Raw genomic sequence first — 24115 nt, forward strand, 5'->3', positions numbered from 1 at the left:
CACAGTGGGGAACAAGTGGAGAGCAGCGGCCATTTGTCAGACGCTTACTGTGCGCTGTGACTTACATTAGCTGTCATCCTCACTACAGCCCAGCGGGGGAGGCAGAGGTAAACCATCTCTAGTGTCTGCATGAAGAAATTGAGGTCTGGGGCGGGGGGCAAGAACTCGTCCAAGTGCCCAGCCCGTTAGTGGCACAGGCAGATTTTGAAGCAGGTGATGGCCCGTTCCAAAGCCAGGGCTCTCCCGGGATGCCGCACCACTCTGCAGGGGTTGCCTTGGGACCCAGACGTCCTGGGAGGAGGGCTGCCTAGCATAGCCAGGTGCGGAGGGAGGGAGCAAAGGAGCAGGCGAGGCCTCCAGGCCCGGCAGGCTGTGGCCTGTGAGCCTCTGCATGTCATTCCCAACCGTCCAGGTCTGCTGTGTGCCCGGGGGCAAAACGCTTCTGCAGGAATGCAGGAGGCAGTCCCGTCCATGTGCCAGCTGCTGGGATGGCTGTAATTAAGTGGAAAAGGCTCTAAAGAGCCCACACCAGCCAATCACAACCTTGCAATTAAAACAAGCTCCATGGAAGTGAAGTGTGAAGACATCCTGTGACTTCTGCCTGGCGTGCGTATGACGGGGAGCCGGTCAGCCGGAAAACTGCTGCCCTGCAGTTCTTGCTAACAGGCACTTGTGTAAACACCTCAGGCTGACGCCTTGGAACACCCCGGTTCTCAGCACGCTCCTGACCGTTGCCCTGGAGATGCCTCCCTCTCCCAAAGCAGAAAGCACTTTAGGCGGGGAAGGCTCTCTCCATCCAATTCACAATACAGCCCGGTGTGTTCTCATCCCTACTAATTCCTGGGGCAGGGTGAGAATGATTCTCTTTATACCCAGAGGGCCCCTAGGACTGTTACACGAAAAGAGCCAGAAGCATGACGTGCTTGGGATAGCATGAGGAGGTTTTCCTGCCACAGAAGCTCACGATAATGAAAAAAAAAAATCATGGCAAACAGTATTTGTGACTGAAACTCTGACGTGGCCAGACACTAAAGGGACGGAGGGGAGGATCCAGGTAATTCGGTTGGACCTCGTCTGACTCTGTCACTGAGCAGGCATTTCCTTCCTACCAGCCTCTGTGCTTAGAACAGCGTTGACACTAACACCTGGATGTATGTTGCACCTGTGCTACCTGTCTCCCAGGTGTGGGGGGCTGAAGAGGCATCCCTGTGCTCGGCTCACATGCTGCTGCTCTCTGCTTTGGGAGAGCATTTTCTGGAAGGAGGCGAGGCCAGCCCCCAGAGACAGCCTTGCAGGCTTCTTTGGTGGGAAATGAGGCACTTACCTGGTGGTCTCTGAGACACACCCTCCATTTAGAGGGAAGGAGGGGAGGACAGGTGTGGCGTGGAGAAGAGCTGAGACCTGCCCGACAGGCACCCCGGGAAGGCTGCTGGCGGCAGGGGGCAGGAGGCAGGAGGGTGTGGGCTGCCCACAGTGAACTGTGGACCCCGGTCCCACCCAGCCACCTATGCCGTCTGTCTTTCAGCTGGCCAGATGGAGTTTAAGCATCCCTGAAAACCAGCTTCCGGCACTAAACAATGTTACAATTACCAAACACCTTTACCCACTCGCTCAGCTGTTGCTGCTGGTGGCCCCGCTGCCCAGGGCATCGGGCCGGGCATGCCCTTTCCTGTTCCCTCCCTCCCTCAGCCTCTGGTTCTGGTCCTCCGCTGTCTCCATCCCCTGGGATCACTGCCACTGCCCCTCCCTGCCTACCCAAACCCATTCCACTATTGAAGCCACGCTTCAAACTGTCATTTTCTTTTTAACTTTTAATCAGTCTGTGTCGAGAAAAAACAGGATTTGATCAAGCTTCCAGCCCTCACCGCTCTATCAGCATAGCAATTTTGTGGATCAGAGTTTTGATTGTATTTGTCTAAAACCCAGAGGAGAGTTGGAATCAGCTCCACAGATCAACATGTATTCGAAGAGACACTCCAAGACTTGGGAAATGTTTTTAACAATCGTTTTCTTAGGAACGACACCCAGTGGGCCCCGGGAGGGTGCGGTGCGAGTGATGGATGGACAGGTGGGTGAGACAGCCGGAGGCCTGGGAAGCAGGAGCGAAGGGTTGTCTGTCTTCGGAGGCTGCAGACTTCGCAGGACAAAACAAAAGGGGGGAAAAATCCAACCTCACGTTTTATTTGGAGGGGGAGGAATATGTTTTCAGATACAATTTCTGTTTTGGAAAATTAAATCTGTCTGAGTTTGGCAGCGGGGGCAACAACCCTAATAGTTAACTGGAGATGGGCTCACGACTCAGATAAATTGTCAAGTGGGATCTTTTAAAAATGCCGAAACAGGGCTTCCCTGGTGGCGCAGTGGTTGAGAGTCCTCCTGCCGATGCAGGGGACACGGGTTCGTGCCCTGGTCCGGGAAGATCCCACATGTCGCGGAGCGGCTGGGCCTGTGAGCCATGGCCGCTGAGCCTGCGCGTCCGGAGCCTGTGCTCCGCAACGGGAGAGGCCACAACAGTGAGAGGCCCGCGTATGCAAAAAACAAAACAAAACAAACAAAAAAAAACGCCGAAACAAAACATTACCTTGGTTACTTCTCCACCATGAGATGCTATTTGAACACACTCTGACCATGTGTAAAGTCACAAGATTTAGCCAATGCCGTGGATCTGTGTGTTAGACCATGAATACAAATACTGATGATATTTCACCAAAGGACAGCACGGAGGACAGGAGCTCTACTTTCTGAAGAAATTTCCAGAAAGCCGAGTCTGTCTGAGTCTTTCTTTTCCTTTCTCAGTGGAACCGCCACATCCCGCTTTAGTCTTGCCTTGAGCAGAGTTGTCCAGCCCAAGGAAGACTGTCCAAAGGACACCCCAGAATCTTCCTTGGGGAGCCTGCAGGGGGCGCTCTGCTACTCTTCCAGCAGCTCAACACAGACTTCCTGCAGAGGCTGATCCATCCTCATTTGGCGTCCAGAGACCGTTGGAAGCAGATTTTAGAAGCGATTTACATAATGTGGCATGCTTTCAGAGGAGGCGGGTAGTACTCATAAGTCAGCGGGATGTGGGATTTGGTGGGATACGCTTGGAACCGTCTGTCCCATGTTCCGCAGCACAAGATGCACTTAACACCTTCATCCAGGACCACACAGGGTCTCCCCCCATCCTTTTTGTTCCTCACCGGTCTTGGCAAATCCTCAAGTTTCGTTTAAAAGCACTGCCACTGCCACTGTTGAGTCCGAGATGTACGATGTGTCACTGTCCCCATGTTGATAAATTAGAAAACTTCCTCCATCCCCCCCAAGCTCTGTCCTCCAGAGGCCTCACTCCAAAGTACAAGGTGCCCATCCCCAAAGGGGCAGCAGAATCATCGGGACTTTTTCCAGTTATGGATCTTCTTCCATTAGAGGGATCTCTGTAAAAGAAGAGATGGTTATTATACTAATACACCGGAAAACACCGCAAAGATCTGGAATTGTGAGCTTTAGCAAAATGTCTACAGTTCCTACACATCAGCGAGAAGAAGAAAATGCTAAGTTCCAAGTAGCAGTTAACAAGCAAATAAACCAACTCCTCTGTACAACGTTATTTGCTGGAAAATCTCATACTCAGCTCATAAAAAATAAACGGTTAGGCTTCAACCATGCACCCTAATGGTCATACCAACCGAAAGGTTACAAGTTCAAGTACAGAGAGGCAGGGTGGTACTGGAGAAAAGGAACTCTATGAGGAACCAGGAGACCCCCGTTTCCATGTGCTTACTGCTACTTACTGTCAATATAAGCTGGAATGAGTGCTCTCATTGGTAAAGTGGTGCTGGTGTCCCCTTGCCCCGGGAAACACAGCCCTAATTAGTCTGATGCAGTTTTACTATCTTGCCATGAGCTGCAACCTGCCTTTCCTTGCAGTAGGCACATACACACCTTTTACTTCACCCCTGATACACATAACCTGTATGTACCCAGAGCTTCTCCAGGGCTGGGCCCTCGTGCCCGCATCTGGGTCTTCCCTTTTAGCACGTGTGTGTTACCTGGATCCCAAGCACCACTTTCAGAAGTCCTGCCTAATTAAGGGAGAAAGAAGAAAACATCCTGGATCGTACGGATGCTGTGAAAACCAAGTTCCGCCCACTGTGGCCTTTCTACTTTGGATGGCTTGGTGCTCTTTTATGCCTCCAGAAATTTCAGTTAATGGGCTCATCACTTGTGAGATGATGATCATTTCTTCCCATAACCGGCCTTGCCCACGGCCTCTACATGCAGAGAGATCAAGATGCAATTTAAGCCGAGTGAGACGGTAGCACTGATTTGGCCCTGAGCTGGGAGCAGGGTGGGGCTGTGCAAGGGTGGCCCGGGCCTCGGGGCAAATGCTTACCATCTGCAATGTCAATGCCTGGGCTGGTGGATGCCACCTCCCCCGCCGTGCTGGGAGCTGTGTCAGGGTTGTCGGAAGCGGGGCGGGTGCCCCCTTGGCACGTGGGAGGTGAATACAAACTCTGGAGCAGCTCCGAAGAGCCTGAGACGCTGTCACGGGTTCCTGACTCCCCCGGGCCCGTGTCCGTGTCCCCTGAGCCGGGGTATGCTGGGGGGCTCTGGTCGTCCACGGGTAAGGGGCAGCCCTGGCCCACGGAGGACAGGTACCCTGGGGCTAAGGCACTCAAGCCGCCACTCACAGCCTCGTCATAGGACGGGAGCATGACGGGCACGCCGTCTACCACCACGAAGTCGGGGTCGCTGCTGGAACTCCTGGGAGGCCCCCTGTGGAGAGGAAAGTGGTGCTAATCTGTCAGGTGACAGGTCACCCCGGGAACGAGGCCACAGTGCCCCCCACTGCAGCTGGGGTCCTGGGGGCTGCGGAGCCCTGGGAGGAGGTGGTGCAGGAGACCCAGCCTCCCTGCCCGGTCCCCTCCGGCAGACGCTGCGTCCACCAGGGCCACACTCTGGACAGGAGAGGTTTTCTCCTCCTGCTTCCCTCCTGGCCTCTTGCCGCCTCTGGGCTCCAGTATCTCCTCATCTTTCCTTTTTCCCCCCATTGGACCTCTGGCCTTGGGCCTTATGGTCATAAACCTGAGAACAGGGGACTCTGTGGCCCATTCCAACCGAGCACCCCAATGTGCCCCTGCAGTGTCCCTGAGGAAGCCTGTTGGAAACGGAACAGTACCATTAAAAGCTTGGGACACCGTGGACCCTGATGCCCCTTTCATTTACCCCTGTGCTTCACATGGTTCGTGTTTGTTTTCTGCTACGGTATAAAAATCACTCACTTTTAGTCAAGACAGAAAAACAACAACAACAGAAAAAAAAGGAACTCTGAACACCATCTCACTACCTGTTCCGGGTCTGTGGGCTCACAGCCACCCCCCGACCCAGCAGCCACCTGAACCTAAGCTCCGTCTGTGCTGCCCAGAGCGGGGGTTCCCTTACGCTGACACACACGCGGCTTGCAGGATCTTAGTTCCCCAACCAGGGATCGAACCTGGCAGTGGGAGCTCCAGGTCCTAACCGCTGGGCCGCCAGGGAATTCCCTAGGGACCATTTTTAAAACATCTTAATATTTAGTCTCTATCCTGGAAACTTTGTTCCCAAGCCTATGTAGAAAAATAGCTCCACAGGCCACGTTCAAGTGCTCCAGTGTACTATAAATCACAATATGTAGTTCAGCTTTCTCCTTATAACCCTTAGGTCTTCTTTCGATCGTCTAATTGCTCAATGATAGGACATGGTCCCTTGCCCCATAAATAATAACGGGGAAGACAGAGAGAGCGGATGGCAGGTTGGAGAGGAAAGAAGATTCTGTCGCCTCAGCTGGAGCTTGGCTGTGGCCCCAGGATGGTGTCCGCACACTCTGGGCCTGGCGTGGATGCAGGCACACACCCACCCCCGACCTAGCACACTTTCCCGGCTGGGAGAGTGGGGTGCTTGCAGGTTGGGGGGCTCCTGCCGCCAGGTGGGGGCATTGCTACGTGGGATGAGGCTGTCCTGGGGGCGGGAGGTTGAGGGGAAAAGGTGCGTGGTGCTTTCTTCAGCAGCCCCGCCTGCTTCCCAGCCCTGCGCCTGGCTGGGAGTGTGAGAGGCACGAGTGAGTTTCCTGGAGGGCGGAGTGGGAAGCGGTGAGTCCCCGGCAGACGCCTCCTCCACTAAGCAACACGCTCTTTGCCAGAGGCGTGGTACACACGACCCCGGGGGCCAGTTTGTCCCCGTGTCAGAAACAAATGCTCTTTTCTGAAGCATGAGGTCCCCAAATGAGAAGACTCTGACATGGGCACAGGAATCCAAGGACGTACTTGATTCCCTTGGGAGCCCTGGCTGCTAGCATCCTATGATGTTCGGTGCCCTGACTTCCTTTTCACGTTCACAAACTTATCCCTGTGCTTTCTTTTTTTTAAAATAAATTTATTTATTTATTTATTTTTGGCTGCGTCGGGTCTCCGCTGCTGCGTGCGGGCTTTCTCTAGTTGCGGCGAGCCGGGGCTACTCTCTGCTGTGGCGCGCCGGCTCTTCATTGCGGTGGCCCCTCCCGTTGCTGAGCACGGGCTCTAGGGCGCATGGGTTTAGTCACTCCGCAGCATGCGGGATCCTCCCGGACCGGGGTTCGAACCCGCATTCCCTGAATCGGCAGGCGGATTCCCAGCCACTGTGCCACCAGGGAAGCCCATCCCTGTGCTTTCTAAATGACTTCTCCTTCCAGGAACAGTGACCTGCCAGCAGCAGTGCTGGGTGGCTCTTGGTTCCGAAGGCGCTGGTGTGCTCGGTTCTGGGCAAGGGGCCAGCGTCGGAGGGGCAGGGCCACAGGCTGCCCTGGGCACTGAGAGGACCAGACCGCCTCTGAGGGACTTTGACAAGCTCCTCTCTGGTGATGACGACAGGGAGGATGAAGACACTGACCCAAGCTCCCCTGTGCAGCCCAGGAGGATGGAGACTGCCCCCCGCCCCGCCCCCGCCCTCCCACAGGTCCCACTCCAAAAGCTCAGACCCTACTTGGAGGCAGCAGCTCACCAGCCCTGTCCTGGCTTCCCATCCAGGGCCTCTTCTCCTTCCTGAGACTTGCCACGGTTTTGCACACCGGTTTTGAACCTCTGTTGGGTCACGCACTTTGGACCTTGTCCCTAATTACTTCTGTGTATTTCTTACCCTCCCTGTGGCCTGGAAGCTCCAAGGTACGTAACTCTAGAGCTGCAGGCACATAGTGGGCAATGGGGGGACCCCTGGGGGTGGGAGGTGCAGGGTGTGCAGCCCTGACTGTGCTCCCCTTCTCTGCACCCCCTACAATGCCTGCCTCGAGAATGTTTATCCCGGGAAGAAGGGAGATAGGGGCTTACGGGTGGCGGGGCAGAAAGAGGGAAATGAGTCTGTCTCCAGCTTGGTGTTCTGACCCCAGACACCCCAAAACCTCCCAGGCGAATGTTTTTGCTTTCTCACCTATTCCCCCTTAGAAGCTCAACTCTGCACTCATCAAGGCTGACCATCCTTTCTCCTTGCTGCCTAAGGTGGCTGCACTGAGCCTGACCCAAGGCGGCCATGGGCTGCACTGACCTGGGGGGAAAGTGGGCCTTGAACTTGGTCTGGAACATCCTGGCCAGGATGACAAGCAAAAGCAGTAGCAGCACGCTGGTCGCCGTGAACGCCACGATCTTCCACGTGGTCAGGAGGGTCTCGTGGGTGCTGGGCCACGTTTGCTCTGCCGTGAGAGAGGTCAAAGCAGCTGTGACGCTCCCAGGCCATGACGGGCGCTGGGGTTCCTGTGTGCTCGTCTGAGGGATTTGCCTTCTCTACTTCTCTGCACTCCACCCGCACCGGTTCACGTTACCATTTGTGGGCCCCCAGATGCGCTGTGTTAACAAATGCTTTCCCCGCCCCCCTTTGCTGCCTCCAGGACAGCCATCGCCCCTGCTTGGGGCAGGTGGCCGTGGCCACACCTGGAAAAAGCCGGGGCAAGCGGGCTGGACTGGGGTGGGCAGGAGATGCTGGGCGGATGTGCACGGGTGGTAAGTACCCGGGTGCTCTGAGACCAGGGGTGAGGACGGTTTGCTAGTAATGTGTTATTAAGTAGGAAGCACTGACACTTGCACGTGGCTTACGTTTTTAGAAGTGAGAGCAGGCTTTACCCACCATCGTATCATCTGTGTTCTGATATGCATCTTGGAGTGGAAGAGAAAGGCTGAGTCATGCATCGCTTGGGTCACACCCATGGGCCTGTGTCCTTGTCAGTGGAAGGGGGCAAGGCTGGGAGAAGACAGAGTGCACAGAGGCCAGGTCCTTCCATGGTTGCTAGGGGTCTAGGGACCCGTTCAGAGGGTCAGCATTGTAACATGGGCATGGGCGGGTTAATACTCCTGACCCTCTGAACAGGGTTTGGAAGTATCAGCCGCATGTCTCCACAAAGATGAGTTTCTATATCCAGTCCCTAACACCGCATGTGACGGGGGAGGGCGTGTGGGAGGAGGGACAGGGCTCAGGACACAGCCACCCGCCACTGCGAGTAGTTGGAACCTGGACCATCCAGGGACGCCCTCGACGTGCTCACCTGACTTGATGCAGTAGACTTGATAGGAAGGAAACCACTCCCCGTACTGGCAGGTGATGTACTTGTAATCACTGGTGAGGCTGTAGCCGGGATCGCAGTAGAACTCCACCACGGTTCCGTGGTTGTAGCGCTCACATGGCCGCGGGTGGCAGATGAAATCTCCGTGACTCACCATGGGAGGTAGCGGACAGACTTGGGCAGTGGGGGAGAATAAGAGTTTCAGAACCACATGCTTATCCCGTCTGGACCCTCAAAACAGAGATTGAGCTCGGAGAACACATCCCTCAGAGATGCACTGATACGTGAATCATCGGACTAGTGATGATTAGCTGTCCCCGAGACAGTCCCTTCGTCTGTCCCTTCACGTGAGGTCAGACGGAAGCCTGCAGTAAGATTCTGAGCATTGCCGCTGTCACGTGGCATTATAAAGTACACCGTAAAAGAGAGGTTTGTTTTACACCGCAAAGAGTATGCCTACTTACTAGACAGTGTTAAGCTGTTCTATTAATAATGCATGCTATTACGTGCCAGACAACCTAGTAAATACAACTGAGATATTTATGGACAAAATCTTCACTGAAAGGAACAGCTATCCTGAGCCTGTTCCTGTGGCTATGGGAGAAATTTGGGACCATCCAAATCCCTGGGTGTGCCTAACCTGATCCTCAGATGCCCTCCTGGGGTTTGGCCAATGCTGGCTCCATGCAGGCCCAGGCCACAGCCTCCCAGTCATAGGCCCCCTGGCCAGCACGGAGGAGCCTCGGGGCCTGGGCCTGGTTTGCCACCAATATGCTACGTGACCTTACAGAGGTCACTTAACCAAACGTAAGCCTTGATTTTCTCCTCTGTAAAATGGAAGTTTATTCTACCCTTGATCGTGTTTTATGGTTTTTCTAACCCTCATATTCTATGATTTTAGGGGAAGAAAAAGTTGTTTTCAGTTGCCTCTCTTGAACCCAAACTCTGGGTTGTCAGGTAAGAACGGTTCTATCTTTGGGTCCAGAAAGATGGTTTTCGTGGAGTTTAGTGCTTGTTCACTGATTCCCGCAAAGAGCCCTCTTTCCTGGACGAGGCCTCAGAACCGCCCTTAAACACTCCTCAAGAAACAATCAAAGCCCAGACTACCGAGGCCAGCTTCAAACCCACACCTATGGAAACCGCTACGAGCTTTGACCAAAAAAGGGAGAGGGTTAACTGTTGAGCCTCTTCCCAGGGGTACCCAAGCGCTGGGCAGTGGAGACTCACAGGCAGGCCTCAGAGCTCTCCCCACGCAGCCACATCTGCAGGGAGCTGCCCGCCCCACACGGGCCGTGGGAATGTGTGTCGGGAGCCCTCATCTGGCAGCAACCCGGGCACTGGGGCTGGTCAGCAAGGTGGGCCCACCCAGTGGGGGTGTCCCATGGCTTGGGGCCAAGAGGCTCTTTGTAGACACTCTCTCTCATCCTGCAAACAATGCCACGAGGCAGATCTTGCTGGCTCTTTTCAGAGTCAGGGAAACAGAAACTCAGAGAGGTCAAGGTCGGGCTTCCCTGGTGGCGCAGTGGTTGGGAGTCTGCCTGCCGATGCAGGGGACGCGGGTTCGTGCCCCGGTCCGGGAAGATCCCACATGCCGCGGAGCGGCTGGGCCCGTGAGCCATGGCCACTGAGCCTGCGCGTCCGGAGCCTGTGCTCCGCAACGGGAGAAGCCACAGCAGTGAGAGGCCCGCGTACCAAAAAAAAAAAAAAAAAAAAAAAAAATTAAAATTAAGAGAGGTCAAGGTCTCCAGGAGCAGCTGGAGGAGTGGGTAGGAGCTCGGGCTGAGTTCTGGCTCAGCTCCTCACGAGCCGGATGACCCTGAACAAGTCGCTTCTCATCTCCGAGCTTCAGTGGCCTCATCTGTAAAATGGGAGCATCTGAGGGTTATTCTGGGGAAGGCTGGCCAGGCCTCAGTTCTGAGCTGACGTGATGTAAGTGGGCGGTCAGGGATAACCAGGAACCGGGCATCTACAGAGAGGGGTCGTAACGAGGCAATTGCTTCCGCAGGTGATGGAAAAACCTACGTGGATGATGAGGCCCCTGAGATGAGCAGCAGCAGGGAAGCCACTACTGCCCCTGGGCGGGTGGGACGGAGGTGTGCTAGTGGCCGGGCCCCCGTGTAAGTTGGAGCCACGGAGGTGATCCTGTAGGAGATGGAGGCCGTGGAAACTCAGGCACTGCTGGAGATGCCCCGGGGCAGCGAGGCACCTGCCCTCACTCCCTCTGGACAAAGCCGGCGAGAAGCCCACGGACCGGGGGGTGGTGGTGCAGGGGAAGGGCCAGGACTGGGTCTGAGGTCCACGGGCCCAGAGCGTTCTCCATGAATGGCGGCTGGCAGGTGACTGCGCCTCGGGTCCCACAGGTAGACACTGGTAGAGTCGGGACCGGAGCTCTGGCTTTCCGCCAGCCCAGGGCATCTCCCGTCCCAGCAGATGCATGCCCTCCACAGAGTTGCCCATGGCCACAGAGTCCCATCACCCAGTGCATTTCTAGTTCCACAAACTGGGGCTCCTGCCAAATCCACTCCCTCCAGGGTGTTCCATGAGCATCCCCAGCAGGCGATCAAGACAGCAGGAGAGGAAAGGGAAGGGAACGACAAGAAGGAGGGAGAGAGAAAAGGTACCAGCAGCATTGAGCTGGTCCTGGGATGCCAGCAGGGGTTTGCAGCAAGGGCCCCTCCTTCCCCAAAGGCCCCTCTGTGCAGAGCACAGGGAAGGAAGTGTCTGGCTCCCTGCCCAGTGAGGGAGGCCACTGGGCTCTCAGAGCCACCTTCCTGGGCTGAAGGAGGCCCTGCCTTCCAGAGTGAAGGAGAGGTTCGATGTCCGCTGTGCAGCCAGCCTGACAGGAATATCTTCCACTCTGGAGGCCTCCAGGGCTTCTGGGCTCGTGTGGCCACAGGGGGTCCACCCCTCCTCTGCACCTCCCATGATTGCCCCCCAGCACTGCAGCGGCTCACGGGAGGCTGGACCTTTGCTGGGAGAGTAGGTCCTTTCCACGGTCAAGAGCGGCAGGACCCTCCTCCTAGCTGCCCTCCAGACAAATGCCCGGGAGTCCCCACAGGGTGAGAAAATCGCCAGAGCATTTTCAAGGCCCAGAGAACGTCATGAGAGGTCGGAAGAAGCCCTGTAAATATATACATGCAAGTTTGTTACGGCGACTAAAGATCGGCATTCTCCACCTGGTTCTACAAGAATGAAGTCACTAAGCCACTGGAGCCGCTGACCTTCAACACCTCGTGAAAGGAGTTCGGGGTGGAGATCAGGAATGAGGCGCTCTGTGCTCTGGGGAAAACTGGCAGAACAGGCCTTCAGACAGTTAGATATTTTCAGGAGATTTTATGAGCCCAATTTCTTGCACCTTCTCACATCTAGGAAAGCACTAAAACCGTTCATGGAGACGTCTCCTTGTGACTAGCTGCAGCCTTCTGCCAAGATGTGAGCTTGACTGTATGTATCCCCCGTCACCAAAATCACATGTGTACCGCCCTCCTCCCACCTCTTCGGAGTAGTTCCTCAGAGCCATCTGAGAGCCTGTCTCCCAGGCTATAGGCTTCATCTGGCCCCACATAAAACAACTCACAGCTCTCATGTTGTGCAATTTTTTCCACCTGACAGTTTTCAGCAGCATTTTTCCTCACTTGGAGGATAAAGGACTGTTCAAATCATTGCCTTAACCCTGAGGCAGGTGGTCCCTGATGTGCTAAGGAAGGCCTGGGCTGACCGGACCCTGCATTTGACAAGGGAGGGGGGTGGTACAGCGTGTGCAGCCTGGCACGGGCATGGAGGGCCCTAAATTGATGTTCAAATCCCAGCTCTATACCGCTGAGTTGGGGGCAGGGTGTTAGGCAGCTTGTTTAACTTCTGGGGGGTTTAGCTTCCCCGTCCGTGTAGTCAGGGCAACAATTCCTAACTCCTCGGGTTGTCGCGAGGATTAGAAAGCCTGGAATGCAGTAGGCACTTAATAAATAACAACGCTTAGTATTACTGGTGCCTGAACTTGCTGAGTGCCCGCGCTGTACAATCAGGATACGTGGATTGCACCAGGCCGGCCCCAAACGTTCCTGGAGGGAATCTGGAAGCATCTCACTGGCAGGTTTTCTCAGAGGCCAGATAAAAACCACCCACGGTAGAGGCTTTGATTCTGAGACTGTCATAATCGGTTGCTAATAGAGATGCATTTGTCCCCTAAGTGGAAACATTTATCTTCACACTGTGCAGTGTTTCTAGTGATTGCACCTGGCCGGCCATTAGCTTTGCTGCAAGGAAACCCCCCCCTCACCCGTGCATCCTGGTAGGGGTAGAGGGTCGGGAGTGTTCTTTAAACTTGGAAGGAACAGCCAATCAAAGTGTTAATTATAAATTTGGGAAGCTTATTTTATTTTTTAATAACTCTCTTTTTTTTAAAATTATGTACTTATTTATGGCTGTGTTGGGTCTTCGTTGCTGCACATGGGCTTTCTCTAGTTGTGGCGAGTGGGGGCTACTCTTCATTGTGGTGCACGGGCTTCTCATTGTAGTGGCTTCTCTTGTTGTGGAGCACGGGCTCTAGGCACGTGGGCTTCAGTAGCTGTGGCTTGCGGACTCTAGAGCGCAGGCTCAGTAGTTGTGGCGCACGGGCTTAGTTGCCCCACAACATGTGGGATCTTCCCGGACCAGGGCTCGAACCCGTGTCCCCTGCATTGGCAGGCGGATTCCCAACCACTGCGCCACCAAGGAAGCCCTGCTCATTTCTTAATTCATGTACTTAACACACAGTTTTTGGACAACCACTGAAACTAGATAATGCATTGATCCCACCCTCCTGGGGCTTACTAAAGACAGATGATAAGTAAACAAATGAATATTGATGTGTCTGGGTGAGGCCTTTCCTCTCTCTGTTGAAAAACACCATCAACTCTCACACACAGGAGGTGGCCTGGGCGACCTGCCCCCACCTTCCGAGAGGCCTGGAAGGTGACTGGGACCAAAGGGAGCCAGATGTTCTTTTAGGCACAATAAGATCCAAAATGTAAACTGGTCCTGGTAGGGGATTAGAGAACCAGGGATGCAAAAGCTTTAAAAAGGCCAGACCACATCACTCCCCCTGTGATGGAGACGGGTCAGAGGACAGCGGCTGTGTGCACCCCAAGCCGGAGAAACCGAGGATACCCCAGACGCCAGAGCAGCAAGGGCAAGGGCCCTGATCTAGGACAGGTGGTCGAGGGACATGTGGGGAGGAACATCCCGGGCAGAGGGGATGACGCACGTGAGGGCAAGCTGGAGGCATGAAGGGAGGAGGGGGTGGTGGCCGTGTGTGACCAGACAGGGGCGGGGCTGCACACGGGAGGGTGCAGAGGCAGCCAGGGCAGTGTGTAGGCAGCTCCGTGGGCCCCGTGGCCGGAAGCTGAGATTTTACCCACGGTGTCAGGGACGCTGTAAAGAGCCGGTATAGACCTGTTTTCACAAGGAAGCTCTAGCTGCTCTGTGGAGGCTAGGAAGCAGAGATGGAGGTGGGGAGGCTGTCAGGTCGCTGCTGCCACAACCAGGTGAGAGAGGATGGTGGCTTGGACCAGGACAGTGGCAGTGACATGGTGAGCAGGAGAGCGATGGGACCTATTTAGAACTATCTGTTTCTACAATAGGATTTGCTGAGAGATGGAATTTGGGGGCCATGGGAAGAATCAAGGATGACCCCCAGATTTCTGCCATTAGCACCCAGGCAGATGGTGATGCCATTCACCACATCAGGTTTTTGTTTGTTTGTTTGGTGGGAAGGGAGAGGTAGGGAGAGTCTGGGCTGCCAGTGAGACAGTCATCCAAGTATTCATCAGGCAGCAGGAGAAAGCGCCTGGGGTCAGTAAAGAACTCAGGCATCGGGGAGCTCCCCGGTTGCCTAGCGGTCAGGATTCTGGGCTTTCACTGCCATAGCCCGGGTTCAATCCCTGGTCGGGGAACTGAGGTCCTGCAAGCCACGCGGTGCAGCAAAAAAAAAAAAAAAAATAGAGAAAGAAAGAAAAAGAACTCAGGCATCATAAGCCTAGAGATAAGACTGAAAACCATGAGACCGGGTAAACTCACCTAGGGAGAGAGGGTAGAGAGAAAAGAGGAGGGGTCCCCATCCAGAGGCTGAGAAATCAGTTGCAAGAGTGAAAGAGACTGGCCGAGCAGACTGGGACGGACCAAGGAAGCTGAGACAGGAAACTGTTCCGAGCAGGGGGCAGTAGTTCCCAGCAAGCTGAGAATGATTGGAAATCACCGGTGACCTTGAGGCAAGCAATTTCAGAAGAGTGGTGAGTGGCCGGTGGAAGAGGGGCAGTGTGAGTGAGGAGTGGGCGGGGTAGGACATGTAGACTCAGAGAGGTTTGCTAAAGGAAAGCAGCCAATGGGGCAGCTGGAGGCCCGGGGGATCCTGCCCACCCCCGCCCCCCAGGAGCCCTGGACCTTGTTTATATGTCCTCTACGGGAGCAGACCAACATGGAGGACAAGGCTGGTGATGCTGGGTGGGAGAAGGAATGCAAGGTCATTATGAAGGTGAAAGGAGCTGTGATCCTATATGCACATCAGTGGACAGACTGGCCTTTGACAGGAGCAGCAGGAGGCCGGAGGGAGGAACTAGAGCTGGAACCAGGGACGAGTGGATCGAAGCCAGGGTGATGGAGACATGGGGGACTTGCCATCTGTAGGTTCGCACTCTCTGAAGGCAGTATGAGGCGAGGCCATTGCTCAGAAAGAAGGAGCTTAGAGCTGAGAATTATACATCACTTACCACAGCCCTTCACCCATTTATATATTTCATTATGTCCAGAAGAGGAAAACAAGGTCTAAAAATAGTCTGTGTGCTTCGTGAATATTCACAGAAATTATTTTGGGGGGAACAGAAGAATGTAAGACATTACCACCTCTAATTATTTTTTTAATCCTTCTGAGCCACGAGCCTAGGTATTCGGATTGCGTGTTTCCATTCTTAGTCTTCCAAAGCTTCATGCGGCCCCCTGGGTGGTCCTCTTGTAGGAAGGAGCTGGCTCTTGAGTCTGTGTGTCCAGATCCACCCCACAGGGCTGGTGCTGGAGGTTGCTGGCTGCTCCCACGATCCCGTTCCCCTCTTCTTTCTGGGCACAGAGCTGTCTGCATTGCCCAGTGTCCCTTGTTCCTCTAAGTTCTGGTCAATGAAATGTGAGTAGAAGTGATAACTACTCCTCCAGGCCCGATGCGCGGAATTCTTCCAAGCTTCTAGAATGAAACAACCTCCCAAGAGGACCTTAGAAGCTGCACCTTGAAAACAGCAGAGGCTCCACTGGCCCCTGAATGACTGGGTGGAGGAGGTACTGGCTGACCCACACTCACTAATTCCACACGTGAAAATAAACTTCGGTTTGGTTTGAGCCACTATACCTTTTTGGGAACCTCCTCCCAGGAGTGGGTCTATGCTCTACAGTGTGGATCAGCAAAGCACTCGCTTTCCTGCAGTTCACTGCTACCAGGACAGGCACCCACCCTCCCTACCATGTTAACATCTTAACATCTGAGGAGCATCTTGGTGATTTAAGTCAGTGGTCCTTCAACCCTGCACATCAGCATCGCCTGGGGAGCTTTGCCTACCTGGTCTTGGGTGGGGTCCTGGGTGTGGCCAGGTTTCTGAAGCTCCCCAGGTGATTCTCCTAGGTGGTCAGACTTGAGAGCTGGGGAGATGAATCTCCCTTCGTTCTCCACCTGCTGGGATGGAGGGCTTACAATCTCCAGTGGAGCGAGCGTGAGAATTAAGTTGCCACGGTTTCTGGTCAGTCTTTCCCTTCCACAAGGCCCTTCACTGCCGTCCATGGACCATCAGCTTTGGGATCAGCCGGGAGCTTGTTAGAAATGCATAATCTCAAGCCACATGCAAGCCCTACTGCATCAGGAACTTCATTTTAGCAAGATTCCCAGGTGACTCACACACACGGTCCAGTCTGAGAAGCGCTGCCCCAAGACCACGATGAAGCTTTGTAGCTGAGCTCAGCGGTGACAAGGAGAGAAAACTCGCTCTTCATGCCAGAATCTGGCCCTCGGCTGGCCTGGCAGAGCACGGGGAGGTGGTGGGAAAGCCAGCAAGTCTGGGTCTCAAGTCCAAAGGCATCATCTCAATACCAGCAGCGTGATATCCGAGCACCTCTCAGGAACCAAGAGCACGGGCGCTGCTCTGTACACGTACGGAACCAGCCAAAACTCTGCCTTCAGGAGTTCTGCCGGCTTCTAATCATTAAACTGCCGCTGCCCCCACCGGCTGTCCCCAGGCTGATCTAAGTTTGGGTGATGATACCAGGAAGCTGTCTGGCACCCTCCATGCCCAAATCATAGCTGTTTCCAAGGCTACGTCCAAAACCTTGCTTCCGGCTCAGGGAAAATCAATAAACATTGTACAGCACGTAACATTTTCCACTTTTGTTTTGCTGTAACAACACGGAAGGCCAGTAAATGTGTCCACCCATGGAAGCACATGATGACAAGGCTGGGCTTTTGCTTATTTCCAGGCCTGATGGAGCACGGTGTTGCCTTGCTTGGAGATGTGCTGACAGATCAAAGTTAAGATCAATATTACCCAGCAGCCCCGAGGGAGGGGCTCTGATCTGCTTTCTGTCTTGGAGTCACCACATTAGGGTGTTCCTGAAGGAACACACGATGCATCTGATGACGACTGTGAAACTTCAGTGCAAAAAAAAAAATACGGCTTCACATAAGAAATCCAAAGTGTGCCTAGTTTTGGAGACACAGTGAAGCCGCAGAGGAGCACACAGGTGAGGGAGCAGGTGTAAAACCGTGATTTACTCTGACACGCGTTTCTGGGTACCAGTGAGGTGTCCTTCCTTCTTCGTAGTGACTCAAGCACCAGGGGCTAAGCCCGGTACAGCCTCACTCACCACGATGTGAAAATAAATCACAAGACATCTGTGGTGTCAAAGGGTTCGGATGCCTGTGAACATCTTCTCAAATAGGATTCCCACAGATGGAATGCCTGATGGTAATTGGGGCATCTTAAGTTTTTGAAAGGGAGAGAAATCGGGGGCTCAAGATGAAAAAGGTGTGTGTCCCCCAAGTTAACACAGAAAGCCCACAGGGAAGGGAGCATTTAGAGCAGGTGTCTCCTGCCTTTCCCTGCAGTCAGCAAACGCTTCCCCATGAGAGCATGCTGAATATAAAATGTTGCCGGTGTATTCCAGCAATTCTTAAGTTCCTTCTGCACAAACTGGACCAAGGTACTACACTGATATTAATACATAACGCATTGATGTTCCGAACTTCAAGCTTTTCTCCCATAAATGTTTTCTTAAATTTCTTGTGCCTTCTCAATCTTATCTGTTAGCAAATCCTAGCAAATGAGGGAATAAATAATTGAGTACTAAGTTCACGATAATGGAAAGCAAGTGGTTATGCTTTATTCCTAGCTGAGTGCGAGTGCATGCGTGTATGTGCATGTGTACACTTATGTGTATGGTCCCATACTGTACACAGAAAATACATAGCTATGTTTTCTGCTAGCAAAAGTGCTTCTAAGGCTTACACAGTATTCCTTAGTGTTCTGCAAAAAAATAAAAAATAAGAAAAGAAAAAACTCGCTATTCTGTGAAAAGTACCATGCTTTTCTGACATCTGAATGTATTTGAAAACTACTGGCTTAGAAGTCATGGACAATGAAAAAAGGAAAAAGGAGAAAAGTCAGCTAGAGGAGCAGGAAAGGAGAGAGTGTGAGAAAAGCCAGGAAGACATAACATCAGTGGATTAATGGAAGTTGCCTACAGGCAACTTTACATAGTGCAAAGAGCATTTTCTTGGGTTCAAATCTTGGCTCAAATACTTTGGAGCTATGTGACCTTGGGCACTTCATTTAACCTCTTTCTGAGGTAGTTTTAGTTTCCATCACCTGCAAAAGAGTAGCAACACCCACACTGCAGAGATCTTATAAAAATTAGAAACAATAGCTGTAAATCAAGCAGTGTCTGACATAGATGCCCGATAAACAGATAGCTACTATTATTAGTAACTATATTATGTATGTAGTAGCTATATTATGAGCCAATGAGAGAAAATGCAAGCAGAAAGGCCAATGACAACTTTGAACAAGCCCCTATCATAAGAGTAGCATACACGCCACACACTGTTCACTTCATCCTAACCACAATTTTGCAGAGCAGATGTTGTTATGGCCTCATGTATACAGAGAAGGGAATCGAGGCTCAAGGAAGTGAAGTTACTTGTCCAAGGTCAAATAAATAGAAGACCTAGGATTTGACCTTAAGTGAGGCTTACTCCCCGAAGCTATGCTCTCTCACTGAGCCTTGCTGTAGGGTTTTACGTGTGCACAGGCACAAGGGAGTGTAGGCCACCCAAGGACCAGATGTGACAGAATGGGTTTCTTGATCTGCTAAGATGAGGGCTGTGCACAGTGGGGTTAGAGTTTGGAAAAGCTTGGAGCCTCTCGAGAGAGAAGAAAGGCAAGATGGGGGAACCCTGATGAACACAGAGCATTCCTGTTCCACTTGTGGGCATCAGCAGGATGCTGTGGACAGGGCCAGAGGAGAGGCGAGCTTAGGACAGGGCTGTGGGTGGAGTCCAAGGATGCTGGCCAGCTGAGGTTTGGGAAGCTTTGAAGACGGTCCTTTAAACCTGACACAAGAGGTACAAGGAAGACACAAGAAGCATCTGCTCCTTCTCAAGCCAAGGCAAGAGGAGCACATGGTGTGGGTTGTGTTGTGTTCCCCCAAAAGTTCTGTCGAAGTCCTAACCTCAGGTTACCCGTGAATATGACTTCACTTGGAAACTGGGTGTACTGCAGATGTAAAAGTTAAGATGAGGTCATATTATAGTAGGGTGGGCCCTTGATCCAATATGATAGGTATCCTTATAATAGGAGAAGAGACACACAGAAGGAAGAGAGCCATGCGAAGACACAGACTCATAGGGAAAACACCACGTGATGACAGAGGCAGAGACTGGAATGGTGTAGCTATAAGCCAAGGAATGCCAAGGCCGCCTCTAGAAGGAAGGTGAGTCTCCGAAGGAACATGGTCCTGTCAACACTTGGATTTTGGACTTCTAGCCCCCAGAACCATGAGAGAAGACATTAATTATATTTTAAGTCACCAGCCTGTGGTACTTTGTTCCAGCAGTGCTGGGAAACTAGTACAGCATGAGTCTATCCTTGGCCTGGGAGGAAGTGGCCAAGCGCTTGGGCCAGGTCCACAGGGAAGCAATCAGCTAGAACAGGAGGGTTTCTCGGCTAATGTCAGAATGTCTCACTGAAATAACTAGACACCAAGATTTCCTCAAAGTGAAGTAAAAAAAAAAGAATCGTTTTACATGAAAGTGGTTATTTCATGAGCTATGCTTTAGTGGATGGAGTGGAATAAAAGCAATGCAGGAGGACAGCATCCCAGGGCTGGAACCTTAAGAGCTCCTTGGGGAGATACCATTCTTCTCTTTGGGTAGTGACGGCAGAAACCACGTTGGGGAGCCTTGTGCTTTGGGGACAGTAGAGAGTCACTCACAGTTAACTCCAAGGACCACAGGATCTTTGAAAAGGTCAAGTAGTATGGGAGAGTAAGGGTCCTCTTACATGCAATTTTAGTCATGGTTGTCTCTAGAACTCTTAACTTCCTAGCTTCCTATAAATTTACTTTTCTTCCCAATTCAAAAAAATTTCCCTTGGAATAAGATATTTATGGCATGAAAATACAGATTGATGTCGGCACAGTTGTTTGCCTGTGATCTCCTGAGCTAAGGACTAGTTTTAAAATCTGAAATCCAGTGTAACTGGCTTCTTTAAAATTCCAGCTGTTTCCACCACCTTAATGCCTGGACCTGTTACCTCCCTTCCCACGAGTGGAAGAGATGGCGTTAGAAAACGCATTAGGTTCTCATCCATTGAAGAACAAACTGGCCAGCATGTGAGCAAAGTCCTAGACTTTTCGGCAGGAGCCCCAGGTACTGGGAGGAAGAGGAACGATCAGGTGAAGGGCCACCTCCGCTAAGCGCTTTGACTTTACAGAAATCTGGGCACAATTTAGAGTCGGGCACCATCTTTTTGCAAAAATAAAACCCCGAACAACAAAAAAATCCTCCTGTACAGAAAGAGAAAATGATTGTGAACACAGATATTATGTTATAGGTTCTAACAAAAAAAAAGAATGATGCAAGACGCCAAGATGGACACAGACAGGTGTGAATATTTTATCTGCCTATCATCCCAGACTTCTAATCACTTTAGGGCAAAAAGGGAACTCTGGCGGCTTTCCTGGTGGCGCAGTGGTTGGGAGTCCGCCTGCCGATGCAGGGGACGCGGGTTCGTGCCCCGGTCTGGGAAGATCCTGCATGCCGCGGAGCGGCTGGGCCCATGAGCCATGGCCGCTGAGCCTGCGTGTCTGGAGCCTGTGCTCCGTGACAGGAGAGGCCACAGCAGTGAGAGGTCGGTGTACCGCAAAAAAAAAAAAAAAAAAAAAAAAAGGGAACTCTGGTAACTGCTTGTGAAGAAAAGTGGGGTTGCAGGAATCCCCTGGCGGTCCAGTGGTTAGGACTTGGTGCTTTCACCGCTGAGGGTGCGGGTTCAATCCCCAGGTCAGGGAACTAAGATCCCGAAAGCCGAGCAGCTCGGCCAAAAAAAAAAAAAAAAAAAGAAAGAAGGAAAAAGAAAAGTGGGGCTGGGGGTGGGAACTGGGGAGGAATGACCCCCAAACCACCCTGCCGAATCCTTCCTGGTGACTCTGGGTCTGTAAAAGGCAGGGAGTGACTGAAGGGGTTTATTACCTTCTGGGTTGACCTGATTGCAAGATTTTATTACCATGAAATACAAGTCATCTAACTTTCCAGAGAGGAAAGAAGGAAATAAATCCTGCCTGGAGCAGGGATGGAGAAGATAGTCTAGAGTTTAAGGAAAAACACCAAGCTTTTCCCTTTTGTACAAGCCATCTATTTTCTGAGCGTGACAAAGTCACCCTCTCGGCATAGCCAGTGGCTCAAACCACTGGCCGCAGCTTTGCAGTTGCTTAGTTGTGCGTTCCTTTCACTGACCTGACATTTAAACCTCACAAAATAAAGACCTCTGCTTGCACGCCTGTGAGCTTTGCAAAAATACGAGGAGACTACAAGGCAAAGCAGAAATACGTTTTGGTGAGAACCATGAACGCGGTGGCTGAAAGGGATTGGTCCCCATGCCCTTGTCCCCTCGAATCCAGCCTGGCCCGCAAAAAAGGGCTGAAAGACCTCAGATCTCTCTGCCATGGAAGGTTTGGAATTCAGACTAATTCAGAACACTGACCCCAGGAGAAGCTTGCATGTAGGAGTCTCATTTTATACCAGTGGCTTCCACTGCAGAAAATTTGCAGCATCCCTACGGACACAATCTGACACAGGGTTTCGACAGAGCCAGCATGAGGGGGCTTCCGATTTATTCCGTTTCCGCAGATTCAACCCCACCCCTGTGCCTTGCAACCAGGAGACGTTTCCATAAAAACATGAGTGATGGTGCCTGGCTTCAGATCCACTGTGTCCCCCTGGGGCCTGAATCCGCTCCAGGACAGGCTGCCTGCCCGGGTGAGAGCTGAGGGGTAGGGGCCTTGGGAGAAGTTGGGTCCGAGCCCATCTGGTGGGATCCCATCTCTGAACGTGACAGTACATTGGGGCGGGGGGCGGCGGTTAGCCAAGTCCCCCGTTGGTGTTCTCTTCTTTCCTTGATTTGGTGAGAGAAACCAGTCCAGAACTCTGCCACCTTTGCTCACCTTTGGTGGGAAAAGGAATCAGTTCTCTTCTTTGATGTCAGTGTAAAATCTCTGCAATTGAATGAGGTTAAAAAAAAAAAAATGGGCTTCCCTGGTGGCGCAGTGGTTGGGAGTCTGCCTGCTGATGCGGGGGACGCAGGTTCGTGCCCCGGTCCGGGAGGATCCCACATGCGGCGGAGCGGCTGGGCCCGTGAGCCATGGCTGCTGGGCCTGCGCGTCCGGAGCCTGTGCTCCGCAACGGGAGAGGCCACAGCAGTGAGAGGCCCGCGTACCGCAAAAAAAAAAAAAAAAAAAAAATGATGATCCTAGGAGAGTTGGAGGGTTGATGGCTACATGTTTCCGAGGAGGTTAAAAGGAAAGCAAGGTGGTGGGCAGAGCTTGCCGAGGGGCTACGGCTGGCAAAGAGCAGGCCTGGAGAGAGAGGCTGAGGGTGAGTTCAGGGCCATCTATCAGATCAGGAGTCATACAACTCAAGAGAATAAGAGCCTGTAGGGTAGTAGCTGGGAAGCCTGAGGACTTGGTCCCACTTGAAAAATAGGAACTAGGTCTCTTGGTTTTCTTAGGATTTCTTAGTGTTTCTGGATTCAATATAGAAAAAGAAAAAAAAAAGAAAAGAAAAGAATCATGAAGCTTCTTGATGCCACGGCACAATCTACTCTTGAATACAAGAGAGACGTGTGCCCGAGAAGAGGAAGTGCTACAGCGGCAATTACGTATTGTATAAAGAAAAGACAGTGCGCATCCGGAGCCCGTGCTGCGCAACGGGAGAGGCCACAACAGTGAGAGGCCCGCGTACCACACACACAAAAAAAAAGAAAAGACAGGAAAATTAAGCACAGTGATCCCTCAGAAACGCTGCGATGACACGCAGGTGGCTATGTTCTGGTAATCACTCTGCTGTAATGTATGAACAGTACATGGAAATAGTATTAGAATAATTTACTATTGCTTGTGAACAATAAATTAACCAGGCTGCTTGCTAGTTTGCATTTTCTTCTAAGAAAAAACCCCATGAGGGTCACAGGCAAGGTAACTGTGATACAAACAGTGCCGGATACAGGAATGTTCATTGCCAGGAAACAGAACAGGAGAGGATGTGATGCCCTAACACGTGTGCCAAGATGGCAGTTCACAAAGCGACCTCCACGTTGCTTCAGACAGGGCTTCTCCCTAGCCAACGCCACTGACACATGACAGGGGGACGACCTGAGATTTCCTCTTTTCCAGGCCCAGGGAATACATCTGTCTTCAGGGAACTGAAGAGTCTTTTGTTTCTGAGAATAAGATGGGGAAATCCTGTAAGACTTTGACTGATGGAAGTTGGGTGCCTAATGAGGGTTCGAAATTAGCCATCGACTCACATACTTGAAGGTTGGGAGTCTGAGGAGATGGAAGAATTCTGCTGTGACCTGGCAAATCACTTCATTTCTCTGGTCTCAAGTTTCTAAGGAGGCGGAATTAAATGAATGATTTTCATACTTTACACTGGGAAGCTCTTTCTTCAAATAAATCTTAAGTGGGAACGTGAGATGCAAGTATGTAAAACAGTCCCATGGAGGGGGGGGGGGCGGGGGGGCAGCTGGAACAAAGCTACCTTGGACCTGCTGGCTTCCTAGGGACCCCCGGGGTCTCAGAGCCTTGAGGACAGGACAAAAATCACCTGGCCAAGTATTTCCTAGCCTTGTATAATCCTCTCACATTTGGAAGAGAAAGAAAGGGAAGGGTATAGGGTCAGATAAGCAGATAAAGAAGCCCTCTCTCTCTCTTCCTATATAGAGGCCCCACTGCTACACTGAGTAAACAAGAGAGAAAAAAGAACATTCACTGTTCCTTTCTTCATTGTCTGCTGACTCC

At 52.3% G+C, this 24115-nt stretch overlaps 1 protein-coding gene across 1 annotated transcript in view; it reads right to left on the minus strand.

The window, feature by feature from the left end:
- Positions 1-1842: 1842 nt before the first annotated feature.
- Positions 1843-24115, minus strand: part of SUSD4 (sushi domain containing 4) — a 120579-nt gene continuing 98306 nt past the window's right edge. The window contains exons 6-9 of the mRNA XM_082661240.1: positions 8522-8713; positions 7531-7675; positions 4373-4755; positions 1843-3413 (exon numbers count right to left, since the gene is read on the minus strand). Coding sequence (XP_082517366.1) covers positions 3385-3413; positions 4373-4755; positions 7531-7675; positions 8522-8713 — 749 coding nt within the window. The 3' untranslated portion in view covers positions 1843-3384. The remainder of the gene's footprint in view (positions 3414-4372; positions 4756-7530; positions 7676-8521; positions 8714-24115) is intronic.

Source organism: Grampus griseus, assembly GCF_964374135.1.
Source record: "Grampus griseus genome assembly, chromosome: 1".
NCBI classification, from domain to species: Eukaryota; Metazoa; Chordata; class Mammalia; order Artiodactyla; family Delphinidae; genus Grampus; species Grampus griseus.